The 18,174-nt window shown below is 41.9% G+C and overlaps 1 protein-coding gene across 10 annotated transcripts in view; it reads left to right on the forward strand.

Annotated features, from left to right (window-relative positions):
- The window catches only part of PLEK (pleckstrin), a 217,683-nt gene that overhangs the window by 184,953 nt on the left and 14,556 nt on the right, over window positions 1–18,174 (forward strand). For all 10 annotated transcript variants that reach the window (XM_053284488.1, XM_053284487.1, XM_053284489.1 and 7 more), the window contains 3 exons: window positions 4,713–4,868; window positions 15,852–16,033; window positions 17,070–17,161. In XM_053284488.1, the coding sequence (XP_053140463.1) occupies window positions 4,740–4,868; window positions 15,852–16,033; window positions 17,070–17,161 (403 nt within the window). In that variant the 5' untranslated portion in view covers window positions 4,713–4,739. The remainder of the gene's footprint in view (window positions 1–4,712; window positions 4,869–15,851; window positions 16,034–17,069; window positions 17,162–18,174) is intronic.

Here is an 18,174-nt window from a genome sequence, read left to right on the forward strand (position 1 = left end):
CGCTTACATATTTGACTTAGGGGTGTGCAATTTGATTCACCATCAAATCATTTCAGGTCAAATCAGGGGTGAATAGCAAATTCAACTCTGAATTGAATTGCCCTCAAAATAGAGGGCCCGATTCAAGGTCAAGGAGAACAACCCCCTGTTCCACCCGAATCAATTCAGGCAATTTGAATGCCATTTTGAGGTCTGCTTACAATAGATTGGAGTAGTAGTAGTAGTAATAAAAGTAATTAATAATAAATAGAAGAAGAAAGCAAGCTCATGCCTACATAGCTTGGCAGCCATTGGCCCTCTGGCTGGTGGTAGAGGTCAGGAGGCTCCTCCCTTTCTCTGATCCTGGACAACCCGTAGTTATAGTAGAGAGTTGTTTTCCAGCTGGGAGGGGAAAGCAGGTTCTCTGCAGCTGTTCCTTCTTTGGCCTATGAATGGGGACAGGCTGGCCATATCCTTACCTTACTGGGAGGCATGGAGTCCAACCTCCCAGTGGTCCTTTGGCTGATGGCAGAGGCCAGAGTCTGCTTCCCTTTACTTCTGCCACCCCCAAATAAAAGCAGCAAGAAGTAGTTCATAATAGAGTTAATGCCTGTCATGATTAAATATTGCTGTAAAAGAATAACTGAAAAGGAATGCATAGTAGCTAGCCATACAAGCACACATTTTAATCATCATCACAGGGGCTGTACCTTGTGGTTTCTCTTCGCTTGTGCTAAGTTTGTAAGAAGTGAAGTATCAGGGTAACCACCGCCTAAGCTTGTGGGAAATCATGACATTTGCCTTGAAAGGTCTACTTCTTAACCTCAAATGTGTGAGCACAGCTGTGGGTAGTCAGTGGTGAAGGCAAGGCATGATACATGCTCAGAGGCACTTAGGATTTTGCATATTTCAGGACTCACACAGGTACTGAAAACACATTCTGGGCCTGGCCTACTGTAATGAACATGAGCATTCATTAAATCCTGTTTTCCCCTTAAGCTAAAGCACACAGGTCTGGACATTTCACCCTAAGCTGCATTCTTATGTACATGATAGATCTTTCAAGAATGCCTGGTTTCTTTTGGCAGCACCTAAGCCAATTGCTAGGCTGGTTTGTACAACCATTAAAATCAGGGTAGGAGGTGAGCTATCCAGATTTGCATTATCATCAAAACTCACACATTTCCCTCCAGGAGCTTTCTCAAACAGGGGCTTTACCCCAAATCTCCTTCAGAAGGGAGGGTGTTTGTTCTCACTGAAGCTGGATTCCCGCCAAGGTCAGTTCGATGTCTTTGGAAGCACTCCACACACAAATTGGGCTTTTTCTTCTGGATTTCACTTCATCCTGATTTACGTGCGAGTTTTAAAAATCCTGTTTTATCTCAAGAGTTTTTAGAGATCACTTGAACAGATCTCACAGGGCTGTTGTGAGGATAAACAACCATAAGCACCGCTCTGGGCTCCTTGGAGGAAGAGTGGGATATAAATATGAAAATACATCCATCCGTAAATAACTACATAAATCAAATACATGCTTTTCCTCCCTTCCCTAGAACTTCCTTGCACTGGGCAGGCAAAAGCTCAGATGGGTACACAACCTTTTGCTACCCACATGGCTCTCTGAACTGGAGCTATGATGTGCTCAAAAAACCCAACCCATTATTTAATTAAATAGTTTAAGAACCTTAATTGGAATGACAATTAATTCAAACGTTATGAGGCTGGATTTAGAGATGTCTGTTCCTTTTAACTGCAATGTGTCACAGTGCTATCATGCTGGCCAGTGCCTAGAGGAACAGGGTACACCAAGAGCACATCAGAAGAGCCCTACTGGATCAGACTAAAGGTCCATCTCATCCTCCAGCATCTCTGGTTGCCCACAGTGGCCAGATAGCTCTGGGAAACCCAGAAATGTGACCTGTAGGCAAATAGGCTTCTCCCATTCTTGCTTTCTAGCAATTAGAATTGAGAAGCAGAGCTGAAGCAGAGCTGTCATCAGAGGCGGCCGGTGATGGTGGCGCTGGGGGCATTTACCTTTAAAGGTAATTACCTTTGGTGCTGATTGCATCTGGAAAGCCTCCACGTAGGGTGCCGGGTAGGGCACCGCTGCCCCACCTACAGCACTCACCTGGCTTCTGCGTATGCGTGGAGGCCCATTTGCATGATCAGCATAGTGGGGCAGCCTCCATGTGGTACCAAAGGCAATGACTTTTAAAGGTACCTCTTGCCACTCACATGCCCCCCAGCACCACCCTCACCGGGTGCCTCTGACTATCATGACAAGTAGCCACTGATAGACTTGTTCTCCATAAACGTTCCTAATCCCCCTTCTAAAGCCATCTAAATATAAAAACCACCACCACATTGTGTGGCAGTTAATTCCATAAATTAATTATGAGCTGTGTGAAGAAGTCCTTTTATTTTGTTTAGTAAAATATACGTTCTTCCTTTTTTGTGTCTCATATGCCCATCGACTTCATTGGATGACTCCAGGTTCTAGTGTTATGCACGAGGGAGAGAGAAGTCTTTCTCCATACTGTGCATAATTTTATCAACCTCTATGATGTTCCCTGTTTAGCATCTCTTTTTTCAAAAACTAAAAAGTTTCAGAAGTGTAAACCTTTCCTCGTAGGAGAGATGCTCCAGGCCCTCAATTATTTAAATTTCTCTTTTCTACACCTGTTCCAGCTCTGCTGTAGCCTTTTTGAGATGCGGTAACCAAAACTATACACAGTAATACTGTGGCTACAACACAGGTGTGTCAGAAGGGCATTATGATGTTAGCAGTTTTATGTTTGATCTCTTTCCTACCAATCCCTAGCACATCTGTGTTGTCATCTTTACTTAACCTAATAACAAACAGTTATTCCATTCTGCTGAAACGGCCTACCGTTTAGCATTCCTATCATCTTCTAATACAGCCCTATGCATTTTCCTGTGCTTCAAGAGCCAGAGCAAGAAGTTAAGCAACAAAGCCAGTTGCTTCACACTGTATACAGAACTGTGGAATTGCAAGTCACCTCGAATACAATTCTAATCTAGCTGCTGTTTCACCATACCCAACACTCTTTCCTGCCTCCCGCCTCTCCTTTCCTTCTGCTGATCTTCCTATGATTGCATGGATAATTGACATGCATTGGATACAAAAAAATATTGTTCCACTGTTGTGTGGCCCCCAAATTCTTCTCCTAATTCTAGGAATAGGCAATACATTATAAAGGCGAGGGTTTTCTTGCCACTTTTCTGGGCACCTAGAAAAGGTGGGGTGCACAGCACATTATATGAAGAATTTGGCTCTTCAAAGTGCCAATTGATTTTATCTTATTATTTACTTATTGCATCTATAGCCCACCTTACTTCTATGATGGAACTCAGGGAGGTATACAGGGGGTTTCCAGGAGGTCTCCCATCTAGGTACTGTCTGGACCTATACCAGTTAAGCTTCAGTGAAGGGGCTGTATCATATGCCCTAAGACCATGCTATGGGACCTTGTTTCCTAACAGTTGCAGAAAAAAAATCAATAAAACAGCAAAGTTTAAAAAAAAAACATGTACAGAAAGATGTATGGTGGTCTCAGGGGCGTAGCTATAATAGGGCAAGGGGAGACAGTTGTCTGGGGCCCCAGTGCCTTGGGGGGCCCTACAGATGCAAGTCACATGACTGACTCCCCCAGCCACGCACCTGCCCAGGCTTCCTTCAGTTATATTTGTCCTCCGAAATTTAAGATTTTTTAAATTTATGAGCTAAGCTTCAGTGAGGGGGGGCATTTTAAAATCTTGTCTCTGGGCCCACTCCAACCTTGCTATGCCCCTGGGTGGTCTTGGCTGAATTTCTATCCCTTGGCATCAAAATAAAAATGATTTTCCTCATAGGCGTGTTGTGAGACTAAACAACATAAAGACGTAAGTAATTTTATACATTCAAAGTGTTAGATGAAGCAAATTGAAGCAGTTTGTCCAGACAAGGTGAAAGAACTATTGGTTGGGGGATTAACTGCTCAAGGATGAGGTCGACAGCATGTTTTAGATGAGGTTGCCCTCCCCCTTAAAAACCAGGCCCTCAATTTGGGGAAATTCTTGATCCGGAGCTGCTCCTACCTGTCCGGGTGCTGATGTGCCTATTACTGGCTTTATCCAAGAGTGCCTTTTACTGGCCTAGGCTGCTGCTGCTGCTCCTACTACTACTATGAATATTTATATACCACATTTTAGTTTACATAGAAAAACAAACAAATAAGATGGCTCCCCGTCCCTAAAAGGCTCACAGTCTAAAAAAGAATTAGAAGACAGACACCAGCAACAGCTACTGGAGGGATGCTGTGCTGGGGATGCATAGGGCCAGCTGCTCTCCCCCTGCTCAATATTGGAAATTATGATTTTAAAAGATGTCTCTTTGCCCTTTGTGGAGCAGTAAAAACAGGTCTATTTGTGAAGACCTTTGGGACAGGTTAATGTGATGCTGTGGCTATGTCTAGAAAGCATTTGAACATGGCACGTGTTCTTTTTCATACTGCTGTTTCTATGTTGTATTGTTGTTTAATGTTGTATTGTTGCTCTGTTTTTGTAGTTGTTTTAATGTTGTATTTTATATTGTTCCTTGTTTGTAAGCCACCCAGACACCCTTTTTTGGATCTAAAAGTAGAGGATGAAATAATAAATGTATATAAAATGCTTCCTTCTATACAGTTAGAGGATGTGTTGACAATATGTTGTTTTTGTTGGTCTGATTACAGGGTAGCGTGTTTAACACTTGGAAGCCAATGTGGGTAGTGCTCTTAGAAGATGGAATTGAATTCTTTAAGAAAAAGACTGACAACAGTCCTAAAGGGATGATTCCTCTAAAGGGAAGCAGCCTTACAAGTCCCTGTCAGGATTTTGGTAAAAGAATGGTGAGTAATATGCTACTGCTTGTTGTATCAGGAAACAATAATAAAACAATAATTGTCAGAAAACAAATGGTTAATCCTTATGTTATGTTTTATGTCATGTTAGATTTATGTATTATTCTGGTGGTGGGTGGGTAGTCTTAGTATTATTATTATTTATTTACACAGTCAGACAGGTGTTATTGACTGGTTTGTTTTATCCAGACATTGAGTCCTTCCCAAGGACCTGGGATGGCTGAATTTTATTATCAATGTTGTTGCTGTTATTATAGATATCGTCACAGAATATAGGCTGTTCCCAGTAAAGTTGCTTTTTTGTAATTGGTTGATGGTGATTATTATTAATTATTATACGGTATTGGAGTATTTAAAGTTATACTGCCCGTAACTGTAATTGCTGGCTGGTCATGGACAATAATGATGATGATGCTTGGATACTTTCTGAAGTACACTGAAGAAACCAGACAGAAAGGTGAGATGCTCCCTTGAGCTATTAGACATGTTCACTGTAGTTATAATTCTGCCAGCTCTATGCTCAAATCAAATCAAATCTTGATTGTTGTGGTCATTTGACCAGAAAAACACAAAGTACAAAAGCTTTACATAAAAGCAAACTTAGTCAAATAAAATAATAAACTGTTGAAACATAAAACAGAACCATATCATCAGAGTTCATCCATTACATAAAACAGAGGGCTCCATGCATTATAATAATCTAAAATTTAATTCAATCCAACCCCATATCTTGCTTCTCAGCATTTCTTATCCTAGTCTTATTAGCCAGAAAACAATACTTCACCACGTTATAAAATACTACATCCCAACGATCTGTCAAAAGTAATTCCAGACAGAACTGCTCAGAACAACTGGGGTATGCTGTTAAAAAAGGACTTGTATATCTCTCCCGCAAAGTTCGATAAAACTGACAATTCACGATAACATGGGCTGTTGACTCCACTTCCCCAGAACCACAAGGGCAGACACGCTCCTTATAGGGGATCTTACAGTATCTCCCCTCCCGGACAGCTGTTTCTAAGGCATTACACCGGGCCAGCGTCAGAGCCCTCCGGAAACTAGGTACTAATATTTTATTAAGGTATCTTGCTGGGCCAGACAGTGATGTTTGATTACCTAAATAGGTGTCAACTCCTATCTGGCTTCTGTCCATCTGTTTCTCCATATCTATAATGCGTTGGCGCAGGCATGATCTCACTCTCCCATAGCCCAAGACAACCAAAGCATCGCTGGAGAAGCCATAGTAATTCAACCCCTTCTCCACATAATATTTCCACCTAGACCTATATGTATCATTCAACACTAAGGGTGCTAGTCCTACTGGCTGAAAAATAAACTTCAGCCAATATTCAAATATTACCAGCCAAACACTTGCCTCCACCCGAATCCAGCCTGCTTCCAATTGTAGAAATGCATTGGGGACACCCCGGGGTAGTTGGAGCACACTTCTCAAAAACTTTGATTGGATTGCCACCAGCCTGGCAAGGTTGGAATAGATACCTAGTTGCGCTCCGTAAAGTAGTAAAGGCTGGACTTAGACCGAAAAAAGTTTAAGGGCAGCCAGAACAAACTGTGCACCTTGCCTCCTATGAAAGGAGTTAATAGCTGCTGCTGCCCTTGAGGCATTTTGCATTATATATTCCTTGTGTGCATTCCTCCTAGTATTAGTCTGGAAGACTATACCCAAATACTTAAAACTGTGATACCTGTTCAAGTCTATGTCCATTCAACATCCAACACCGCTTCTTAGGTTTGTTGACAAAGCCATCACCTTGGTCTTTTCATAATTTATGGTGATCACCTGTGAATCACAGTAGGACACCAAAGCATTAAGGGCTCTCTTGAGGCCAATTGGGGTCTATGATAAAATCACTGTGTCATCCGCATATAGGAGTATATTCAGGTGTCTATTGGCCAGCTTGGGTGTGTGTGAAAATCCTGGTTATTCATCTGAGTAACTAATTTATTAATATAGAAATGGAATAACATTGGGGCCAAAATACACCCCTACCTAACCCCTCTACTCATTCTGATTTAATTTGTAAGATGCCCTTTGTTACTGCAACGCACCCTTATTCTTGAATTTTCATGCATCTTGATTATTAAGAGTAACAACTGCATATCAATGGATGATCTTACCAATTTTCCCCACAGTATTGCCCTTGAGATTAAATCAAATGAATATTTAAAATCTACGAATGCAGCGTATAATGTAGAATTTGACTTTCCTGTATATTTCTTGGCTAAATGTTGAAGTACCAAGGCTGGGTCCGCTACCGAGTGATGTGCCCTGAAACCATTTTGCTTCTCTGCTAGGATCTTTTCTATGACAAGCCAATCTACCAGACGATTATACAAATGTCTAGTGTACAGCTCTATGCTGATTTTTAACTGTTCTGGTGCTCTGATACCATGAGGGAAAATATAGTCAAGGAAAACTCTGGGAAAACAATGCTGTGTAGTAGGTTTTTGTTGTTGTTTACCAATAGAGTCACTTGAGAATTTTTCTAAGGGTCACATTTTCACAGAGATCTATGTGGAACAGATTGTTGTTAAGTTTGAACATGCATAGTAGCTGTCTTCTGACAATCCCATTCCTCATAGATCATTGCAGGAAGCATGCAAAGCAAGAACTGGGGACTATCTATCTATGAGACAGCATTTCCATTTCCAAAATGTTTGACATTTGTGTAGTTTGCATTAATGACAGGCTAAATTATTAACTACTGTTGGCTGGTCCACCTGTTCTTTAATTAGGAGGAAGAACAGCAGGCTAAAAATGTAATTGTTGCAGAACTATGTGAATGCTGTATGGGATGGACATATTTTGGACAAACAGAAAAGAGAATATACTCGCTCTCAGAGGTCCTAAATACTGTCATTTGATTTGGCTTGCTATTCCTGACATCTAGTGTATTAGGGCATATGGAAATGATGCTTTCTGAGTGGCAAGGAAGAATCTTGGGTCATGTTTAGCACAGATGCAATGGCACAGCACTCTACACATTTTTCTCCCAAGCAGATGGCGAAAATCCCACAATGCTACTTGAAAATCAGCGGACATCAATTTCAGACTGCACCTCCTGTTCAAACATGTTTAATACAAATGCTACCACTCCTCACAAAAAGATAAAATGCTTCAGGATAAATGTTCAATATGAAATAATGTATTATTCTTTAAAAGAACTAGAAAAACAAGCAGCTTACAATAGAAGAGTCTCCTTTCTGGCTACAGTAGCCCCAACAGCAACAATATTGAACAATTAATTGAAGATATTACATGGGCTATCCCTTCACCATGGCTAAGGAGTCAGAAATAAGTTGCAGAATCACACTCCCCCCTGCTTCTCCAACACAAATTTCCATCTCCAGCCTTAACTGTAATTAAGAGTTATATCAACTTTGGTTAATGCTAAAGTGAGGCCACATTCACACAAAATGGCAATCGGGGTGATGAACGGTTTCCCAAAATGGCAAACGGGGGGATGATGAAATGGGTAAATGAACCTGAGATTAATTTCTGTAAAAGTGAATTGCTTCGCAGATGTTCACCCAACCAGAGCCCATAAACCTTCGGTTTCTGGGCAGGGTAACAACTCCCTCTTCCTGGTCTGCTGATGCTGCGTTCCAGCAAGCTCTGTAGTGCTCACATTGCCAGACTGTGGGCAAGGTGTGTGAGAATGCCTCTAGGGTGGTAGCCATTGGCCACGATCTTCAAGAGTGCTTGTTGAGCACAATCATGCTTTTTCAGAATGGACCATGCTCCCTTGTCAGGGAAAGGGCATTTACACCCCTTTAAATGGCATTTAACCGTGGCCCCCTTCTCTCCAGGCAACCCTATCATATTTCTAAGGAGTAGGAGAAGCACTGGGATCAGGGATAGATCATCCAAAAACTCTCATCCAAATTTCCTGGGTTTGGGTGTTCTGGTGTATGCAGATCAGCCGCTGTGGGGAATCGATTATCAGCAATCCAAGGAAAGTAGGGTGGCTGTACTGGGCAAAACCAAACATGGATATGTTCCAATGGACGACTGGGCTGGCAGAGCGACTGCTTGGACTGCTTCTTCACGGCAGTTGCCACAATGGGGAAAGGTGTTGCCAGGGTACCCGTCCCTGCAGCTTGCTTGTCTCAAGCAACCAGGCTGGGCGACAGCTGCTGTCTGGCTCACATGCATGTCTCCATGGCCTTTCACTCTCATGAGAGAGTGGTCCGCACTGGGGCAGCATCTGTTATCACACAGGAGGAATCTCCTGCTGGATGTTTCTTCTTATGAGTAATGCCAGAGACAAGTATACTATGTCAACTGGATCACCTTTATCTACACGCCTGTTTACAGTCTCAAAGAACTCTAAAAGGTTGGTGAGGCAAGATTTACCTTTACAGAAGCCATGCTGGTTCTCCTTCAGCAGGGCCTCTTCTTCTATATGCTTAACAATTTTATTTTTGAGAATACTTTGCATCAATTTGCTGGAACAGATGTTAAGCTAACCGGCCTGTGATTTCCCAAATCCCCCCTGGATCCCTTTTTGAAAAATGGTGTTACATTGGCTACTTTCCAGTCCTCTGGTATGGAGCCTGATTGTAGGGCTAAGTTATATATTTTTTCAAGGTTGACAATTTCACATTTGAATTCTTTAACTACTCTCGGGTGAATGTCATCTGACCTTGGCGATTTGTCAATTTTTTTATTTTTCCAGATAATTTAGAATGTCATCTCTCATCACCTCTATCCAACTCAGTTCTTTAACCTCTGTCCCTGAGAAGCTTGGTTCAGGCACAAGTATGTGCTTGGTATCTTATGCAAAGAACTTGCTTCTCTGCAATCTCCATATCCTCATTAATAATCCCTTTCACTCCCTTATCATCTAACAGTCCAGCTGCTTCTGTGGTAGGTTTCCTGCTTCTGATGTATTTAAATAAGTCTTGGTTATTTCCATTGATGCTTTTAGCTAAATGTTCCTCAAAATCTCTTTTCACATCCCTTATTGTTTCCTTGCATTTCTTTTGCCAGAGTTTCTGTTCCTTTCTCTTCTCCTCATTTGGGCAGGCCTTCCAATTTCAGAAGCAAGTCTTTCTCCTCTTTATGGCTTCCTTGACTTTACTTGTTAGCCACGCTGGCAACCTCCCAGACTTGGTGGTACCTCCTCTTTTTGGCATACATTCTAACTGGGCTACCATTATTGTGGTTTTAAATAAACTCAATGCATTCTGGAGTGAAGTGACTCTCCTGATTTCTAGTTTTCTTTTCATCAAACTCCTCATTTTAGAGAAGTTTCCTCTTCTAAAATTCAAAGTGTCTGTGTTAGACTTCCTTGGTGATTCTCTCCTTGCATGTATGCTGAATTTGATCACACTATGGTCACTGTTCCCTAAATGTTCCACAATGGTGACATCTCGCACCAGGTCCTGGGTTTAAGTCCAAGGTTGCCTTATCTCTGATTGGTTCCAAAACCAACTGTTCTAGGGCACAGTAATTCAGCATATCTAGAAATTTAACTTCTTTGTCATTACTTGACTGTGAATTTACCCAGTCTATGTGTGGGTAATTGAAGTCACCCAGTATTACTGCCCTGCCTCTCCTTGACACCTCCCTGATTTCCTCTTGCAACTCCCAGTCACTGTCAGCATTTTGTTCCAGAGGGCGATAGCACATCCCCAGTAGCATATTTCCTTTCAGGCCTTGTATAGTCACCCACAGGGTTTCTGTGGAGGACTCCAGTCTTCCTAGGTTTTCTAGCTTGTTAGATTCTATCCCTTCTTTAACATACAGTGCTATTCCACCCCCAATTTGCTCCTCCCTGGCCTGTTATATCCAAGAAAAACAGCATCTCGCTGGTTCTCACTGTTCCACCATGTCTCCGTCACACTTGTGTTTTCATTAGCAATCGAACACTCCAGCTCTCCCATCTTGGCTTGGAGGCTTCTGGCACTGGCATATAAGCACCTATACACGGAATCTCTTTCCTGGTGTGTGTGTGTGCTATCTTTCTTATGGCCATTTGCTCTCTTTGACCAGCTATCCTTCTGTCTGCTCTTTACCTGGTTCTTCTCTGTCCCCTTCTGGTTTATCTGAAGCATTTACACCCTTGCACCTTAAGGAATGGCATTTTCTGAATGGGATACTGCCCAGCTCCTGTTGGCTAATGGCTATCCCCCAGGCATCATTTTAAAAGCTGCTCAGTGAACCTTTTGATTTTAAGCACCAGCTTAAATTCCATCTTGGTTGAAGGGGAGCCTGTCCCTTTTATACAGGCTTCACTTGCCCCAAAATGTATCCCAATGCCTAACAAATCTGAACTCCTCCTCCCGGCTCCATTCTTTTGTTTAATCTCTACTAAATGTTTTGTTTAGTCCCTACTCTTCAAATACTTTGCTCTCACGTTAGTGTTTTGTAATAATTTTATTTAGTCACTATCTCAGGAGCATCCCATAAGCCACTAAAACACAATTACTCCAATTGTTTTTTACTTTTTATTAAAAAAAAATAGGAAAAATCTCAGTCTAAAATCTGTAAACCATTTAATAATGTAAAAAATCCTTATCAGGGAAAAAGAGGAGCTAAAAAGGAAAGAAATGGTTAGGATGACCCAACAGCTGTATAGAACATCCCAGCAGAGGACGTCCTAACTACCAAAGTGCATGTGTAAAAAGGGACTTTGGGGATGTGAATGGGGCCTGTGGACAAATCCCCTAGTCCCCTGGGTTCACTGTTCTGCAAGCAGGTGAAACATCCTCACGTTGCCCACTCTCCAGAAGCAATCTAGAAGAGAAGAAACATGTTGCTGAGGGTCAGCAACATGTTCCAGATTGCTTCTGGAATATGGGCAGTGTGTCAACTTTTCACCAGCTTGCACAACAATGCATGTGTAGAGGGACAGGGGGAGTTGCACGTGAGTTCCAGTCATGTCTCTGCAGTCCCTCTGTACACATGTGCTCCAGTAGTTAGTATATCGGCCATTGAACATTGCTGATGATTAAGGCCTGTAGTGATTTAAGTCATTCATGGTTCAGGCTAGTAGGTGAACAGGGTGAAGGGGGAGATAATTTGTGCATGGGAGGGGAATTCTGAGGATCTGTGGTCTGCTCTCAAACTCTTAACTGTGGTTCAGAGATCAGGATGTTGTCTGCAGAAATGAAACTTTGTGTTACCAGGACATGGGTCACTGTGACAAGGTTAGCCTGAAATTAAAAATGGCACAGCTGAGAGAATCACCCTTGAGCCACATCCAGTACATAAGTTTTCCTAGAAAGCATGTGGTCAAGTATAGCATCCATATGCTTTACTCAACTAATTACTCCATAATTACCTCCAATTACTTCTGCTAACTGGGCAAAGAGGCACCATGTTGATTCTCTTTATTTAGCAGGGGGAGAGTAACTGGCCTTATTTACCCCCAGCACAGTATCTTTCCAGTGACTGTTGCTCGTTTCTATCTTATGTTTCTTTTTAGATTGTGAATGCTTTGGGGACATTTGGGCTGATTTTTAAGTGATTTTTGAAGTTTACGCGACTGTAAGGTTTTTCTCCATAAAGAAGCATGGAGGTGTCAACAAATGTATAGCTTCATGTCGGGGGGGGAGGGGTGTCCAAGAGCAGAGTGTGGTGGGTGGTAGTGTGCAAGGGGGGGCCAGTTAGCTATCAGAATTATTTGAAAGGAATTGGGCAAAGGGCTGATTTTTAAGTGATTTTTGAAGTTTATGTGTCTTTAAGGTTAGCAATGAGAGTGGATTCATAGTTTGTCATTGAAAATCTTATATGCTACCAAAGAATCTACACTCAGAACACTTCAGAAACAACAAAACCCAGTACCCCATGGGTTAGCAACCCATGGTGGTGGTTGGCACCCTCGCTCTGGGCCACCCCAGCACCCCGCAAGTGCAGTTATGGGGCTGCTGAAACCTGCATTCTTCCCTATGGAGAAAAACCTTAAAGCCACTTGTGGGGTGCTGGGGTGGCCCAGAGTGAGTGGTGGTCTAGTGCAAAGAGGGTGCCAACCACCCCCATGTGTTGCTAACCCATGGGGTTCTGGGTTTTGTTGTTTCTGAAGTGTTCTGAGTGTAGATTCTTTGGTAGCATATAAGATTTTCAATGGTTCTGGTCCTATTATACTCTATGAGAAAAATAATTAAAAATATTTCAAATATTCATAAAACATCGTAGGACTGTCCGATTGCTTCAGGGTTTGGGTGGTTGTTGGCACCCATGGGTGCTCCACAATAAGGTATAATGGCCTGGTTCGAGTCCCATTATACCCTATGAGAAAAAATAAAAATAATTTTCAAAAATTCATAAAAAAATTGTACGAGTGTCCGGTTGCTTTGGGGTTTGGGTGGCAATACCCCTGGGTGCCAGCTACCATCCTACCAATTTTTGGATGTCTGAACCAGTTCTAACCAGTTTGAATCGAACCACCCCCTGGTTCAGTTCGAATTCGAACCTGCAGCTCGAACCTGATGGCTGGTTCGGTTCGAATCCGAAACTTCGAACTACCCTGGTTTGAATTTGAACTGGTTCGAATTTGAACCAGTTCACACATCCCTATAAGGCATTATGTAAGAATAGTGTTGCCCACACAATTCACAAGTGCTATGTCTGGAATAGGAATTTCCTTTGTTCATAAATAATACGAGGCAAATATTACTTCCTTAGTTCTTCTATAACTTGAAATGGAAAACAAAACTCCCCATATATATTCCTAGAATCAGTTTAAAGTTAAATCTATGTTTAGTCCAAGTCCTGTCCACAAAAGAGTGAAGGAGAGGGAAAGATTTTGAAGGAATCTACTATAACTGCTACAAATTTTTATATACCACTTTTCAAGTTCTCAAAGCAGTTCTCAGATTCTAGGAACAGGCAGGAAAGTTCCCAAACCTTTAAAAACCTCCCTCTTTCCCTCCCTCCTCCCTCCCTCCATTCTTTCCTTCATGCTGTTGTGTCCAGGACTTGGACTAAACATATACAGGTCTTTAACCCAATATAATGTATCATAAGCAACATTATAAGCTACTTGTGAACTCTTGGGGGTGAAGTGGTGGTGGGGAGTTAGCCTTCTCCACCAATATTTGTAATAGGGTGAGCCCTTGTCCAAATTGTGCTCATGTCAGTTTGCCCATTACTAGTTAAGACATCACAGCCACAAAGGCTCTGGACAACTGCAACTTTTCAGGAAGTGGGTAGAATATTCAATTATTATTATTTATTTACACAGTCAGACAGGTATTGACTGGTTTGTTTTATCCAGACATCAAGTCCTTTCCAAGGACCTGGGATGGCTGAATTTTATTGTCAGTTGTAATAGATATCGTCGCAGAATATAGGCTGTTCCCAGTAAAGTTGCTTTTTGTAATTGGCTGGTGGTGATTTCTGTGGCCCCTATGGTGTTGAGGTGCTCTTCAAGGTCTTTTGGAACTGCACCCAGGGTGCCAATTACCACTGGGATTATTTTGGTCTTTTTCTGCCACAGCCTTTCAATTTAAATTTGTAGATCTTTGTATTTGGTGATTTTTTTCTATTTCTTTTTCTTCTATTCTGCTATCCCCTGGTATTGCTATGTCAATTATTTTAACTTGTTTTCCTTTCTTCTCGACTACAGTTATATCTGGTGTATTGTGTGGCAGATGTTTGTCTGTTTGTAGTCGGAAGTCCCATAATATTTTTACATCTTCATTTTCTTCAACGTTTTCAATTGTATGGTCCCACCAATGTTTGGCTACAGGTAGCTTGTATTTTTTGCAGATGTTACAGTGTATCATCCCTGCTACCTTGTCATGCCTTTGTTTGTAGTCAGTCTGTGCGATCTTTTTACAACAGCTGATTAGGTGCTCCACTGTTTCATCTGCTTCTTTACAAAGGCGGCACTTGCTGTTTGTGGTTGATTTTTCGACTTTTGCTCTTATTGCATTTGTTCTTAGTGCCTGTTCTTGTGCAGCCAGTATTAAAACTCTCTGTTTCTTTCTTCAAGTTGCCATTCTTAAGCCATTGCCAGGTCTTGGTGATGTCTGATTTTTCCACTTATATTGTGCAAATATTGACCATGTAGTGGCTTTCCCCCCCATTGTTCTGCTTGGTTTTTAACTTGTTTGTTCTTGTAGGCCTGCTTTGTTTCATTGGTGTTGAATAGTTTCTTGTTATTGACCATTTTAAGTGCATCTTCTTCACTGTCCTTGATATATTCTTCAAGGCCTCTTTTCTACTCCTCTACTTTTAATATTATTATTATTATTATTTTTATTATTCATTCGATTTCTATACCACCCTTCCAAAAATGGTTCCGGGTGGTTTACACAGAGAAATAATAAATAAATAAGACGGATCCCTGTCCCCAAAGAGCTCACAATCTAAAAAGAAACATAAGATAAACACCAGCAACAGTCATGGGAGGTACTGTGCTGCAGGTGGACAGGGCCAGTTACTCTCTCCCTGGTAAATAAAAGAGAATCACCATGTTAGAAGGTGCCTCTTTGCCAAGTTAGCAGGGGAGTCTGTTTCTGTTTCTCTGTTTCTGTTTCTGTAATCTGTTTCTCCTGGAAGATATGGTTGTGAAATAACTCTAATCATATCAAATCAATTCAGTACAAATGTCACAATTTTCGTGGGTAATACTGTTCTGTGAATTGTGTGCTGTTCTGTGGATTGTGCCATAATGCAATCACTACTTGGGGAATGGCAGCCCTAACCTAAGGGTCTTGGATACTCAGCTTCTACTACAAATCTAGTCCTCATGCATGAATAATAAACTAACATTAATATGTTCCGGTAATTTAAATATTACGTGTTTTAAATGTATATTATTATCTGTTCAGTACTGTACTACTTGGCAGTTTCTGCCAAGCATGCCTGGTTTAGCTATTTATAGCAGATACCACATTTAGTTCCCTTGGTACTTAAGCTGATTTACAAATGGTATCCATAATCATGCAAAGAATCAGGCCATTATTTAACCATTATGAACTCTATTACTCTTCTAGTATGTCTTCAAGCTCACTACTGGCAAACTGCAGGATCACTTCTTTCAAGCCTCCCATCTTGAAGAGAGAGATGCTTGGGTGAGAGACATCAAGAAGGCCATTAAGTGCATTGTGGGAGGTCAACGATTCTCCAGGAAATCTACCAGGAAGTCTATCAAGCTTCCTTCGGAAATCAATCTAAGGTCTGTTAAACTTTAATTTTCATTAATTTCAGCAGAAGTAGGGATTTAGGCTGTACTTAACTATGCTCTAACATCTTGAAATGAACCCAGTGAGTTTCATGGTGGAATGGGAATTTGAACTCGGGTCTTCCCAGGCCTAGTCCAACACTCTGCGCTATGCTGTCTTTCTGTCTGTCTGTCTGTCTTTCTGGCTGGCTGTCTTTCTAGAAAAGCAACTTCAAATGTAAGGGGTGAAGTGATGGGGAGGGTGGAGGGTCCTTAATCCTTCCCTCACTCAAATTATTTCTTCTAAGATTCTTGTCTTCCCATTGGGTTGTATTCTCATTGGGTTCAAAATGCATGTTGAAAATGGTAAAGTGCCCCCCGCCCCGAAACTGCTTCTCTGCTCCAAATTCCCATCTCCTGAACTGCTTCTCTCTCTCTCTCTCTCTCTCTCTCACACACACACACACACAATATATGTTGGGGCTATCTTATTCATATTGGCTCTTAAGCAGTAATTTAGCCCCTCATTTGTTTGTTTGACTGTGGCTGCCACTCTGAAGCAGATTGGTCATTCAGATCAATGTCCCTGTACTGCCTACTTTTACTGATAGCCTTTCCCAAAAATATCAGGCAGAGATCTTTGCCAGCCCTGTTACCTGAGATTTATCACTTGGAGGTGGCAGATATTTCTTATTACATACAAATGATGTGCTCTGCTAAATGAGCTATGGCCCTAAATGATCGAGAATCAGTAGTCTTTGAAGCAGCCATCTTGGAATGTACCATGTTGCTGCTGCTGCATGATGTACTCTTGTTGGTTCGTTGAACTGCATGTACGTTCTTCCAAAACATAGAACTGAGATGTGTCAACCAGTAGACCCTTCAGCACTGGAATTGACCGGAAGGGATTTTTTAAGGCGATTAGACCTCGAAGTTCCAAAAGAAAGCCAGCTCCTGTAGCTAATGGGGCAGATGAATAACAAGCCTTATTACTAATTATATTCCATCGTAACATGGTTTCCTAATTATTCTCACTTCTTTCATTGCACAGTGCTTTGTATCTCTCAATGAGAGACCCTGACAAAGGGATACGAGAAATGAAGCTAGAAAAAGACAAGAAAATTTACAATCACTGCTTTACAGGTAGAGAGAACATTTACTTTTTCCTTTTAAAAACATTCAGCAGGTTACACTGTGACTGTCATTCAGGTCAGCAGTTAGATCATTTGTGGGACCAAAATGATTTGTGTGGGCTGAAACTATATCAAACCATGAGAAGCAAAACTGGAGGGGAGATTCAATAACCTTTACAGAAGAGTTACATGTGTTGGCTCCTAATTGTTGGGATTTTCCCATGGACATTGACTCAGTTATTTGTGTCTTGAATGTGTCTGTGTACTGGCTTGGAGGGATGGAGAGACTGTGTTTCTTTGTCTCCTCCTTACTTGCTGTCCTGAACTCAAACTGAGAGATTCAACTTCTCTCTACATAAGAGACTGTTAGTCTGTTTATCATTTTTTTAGCCTGTGTTTTAGCTAGTGATAAATATCAAACAGACCAGCGGCGGCTCGTGTCCAGCCATTGTGATGGCCCCGCTCGCCCCACCACCTACGTCTAATGTCATATGTCAGGTTACCCATGCCCCCACGTCTAACGTCAGATGTGGGGAGGTCGTGGTCTGGCTCCCAGACGGGGCCATTCGGGAGTTAGATCCAGGCCAGCACTGTGTTTCCAGCACGACCAGGAGTGGCTCTCCCTGCCTTAAAGGCCGGCCCCGTTCGGGAGTTAAACTAGCCCCCACCGCATAGGACATCAGACATGGGGTGTGTGTGTCAGGGCCGCGAGGCATGGCCTCTGAGGGGTGGCAGCCCAGGTTCTTTGAACCCGGTCACCCAACGGTGGCTACACCCTTGATATCAAACTCTTGTTTCTCAGTTAAAGTTGACTTCTTGATCAGTTACTTATAGAGGATAAGTAATTCCTCTGCAACACTAATAAGGCTTCAAAAATATCCTATCAGAACCAAGTATAATATGGTTATAAAAGGGAAATAACAAAAATGACCAGAGAGCGAGGAAATAGAACGGCATGCCATAAAGGAATAATGTGAAGTATTCCAGTGGCACAACTATCCTGTGAACCTATGGCATTCCCAA

This window comes from Hemicordylus capensis, chromosome 1, assembly GCF_027244095.1.
Source record: "Hemicordylus capensis ecotype Gifberg chromosome 1, rHemCap1.1.pri, whole genome shotgun sequence".
Lineage (NCBI taxonomy): Eukaryota > Metazoa > Chordata > Lepidosauria > Squamata > Cordylidae > Hemicordylus > Hemicordylus capensis.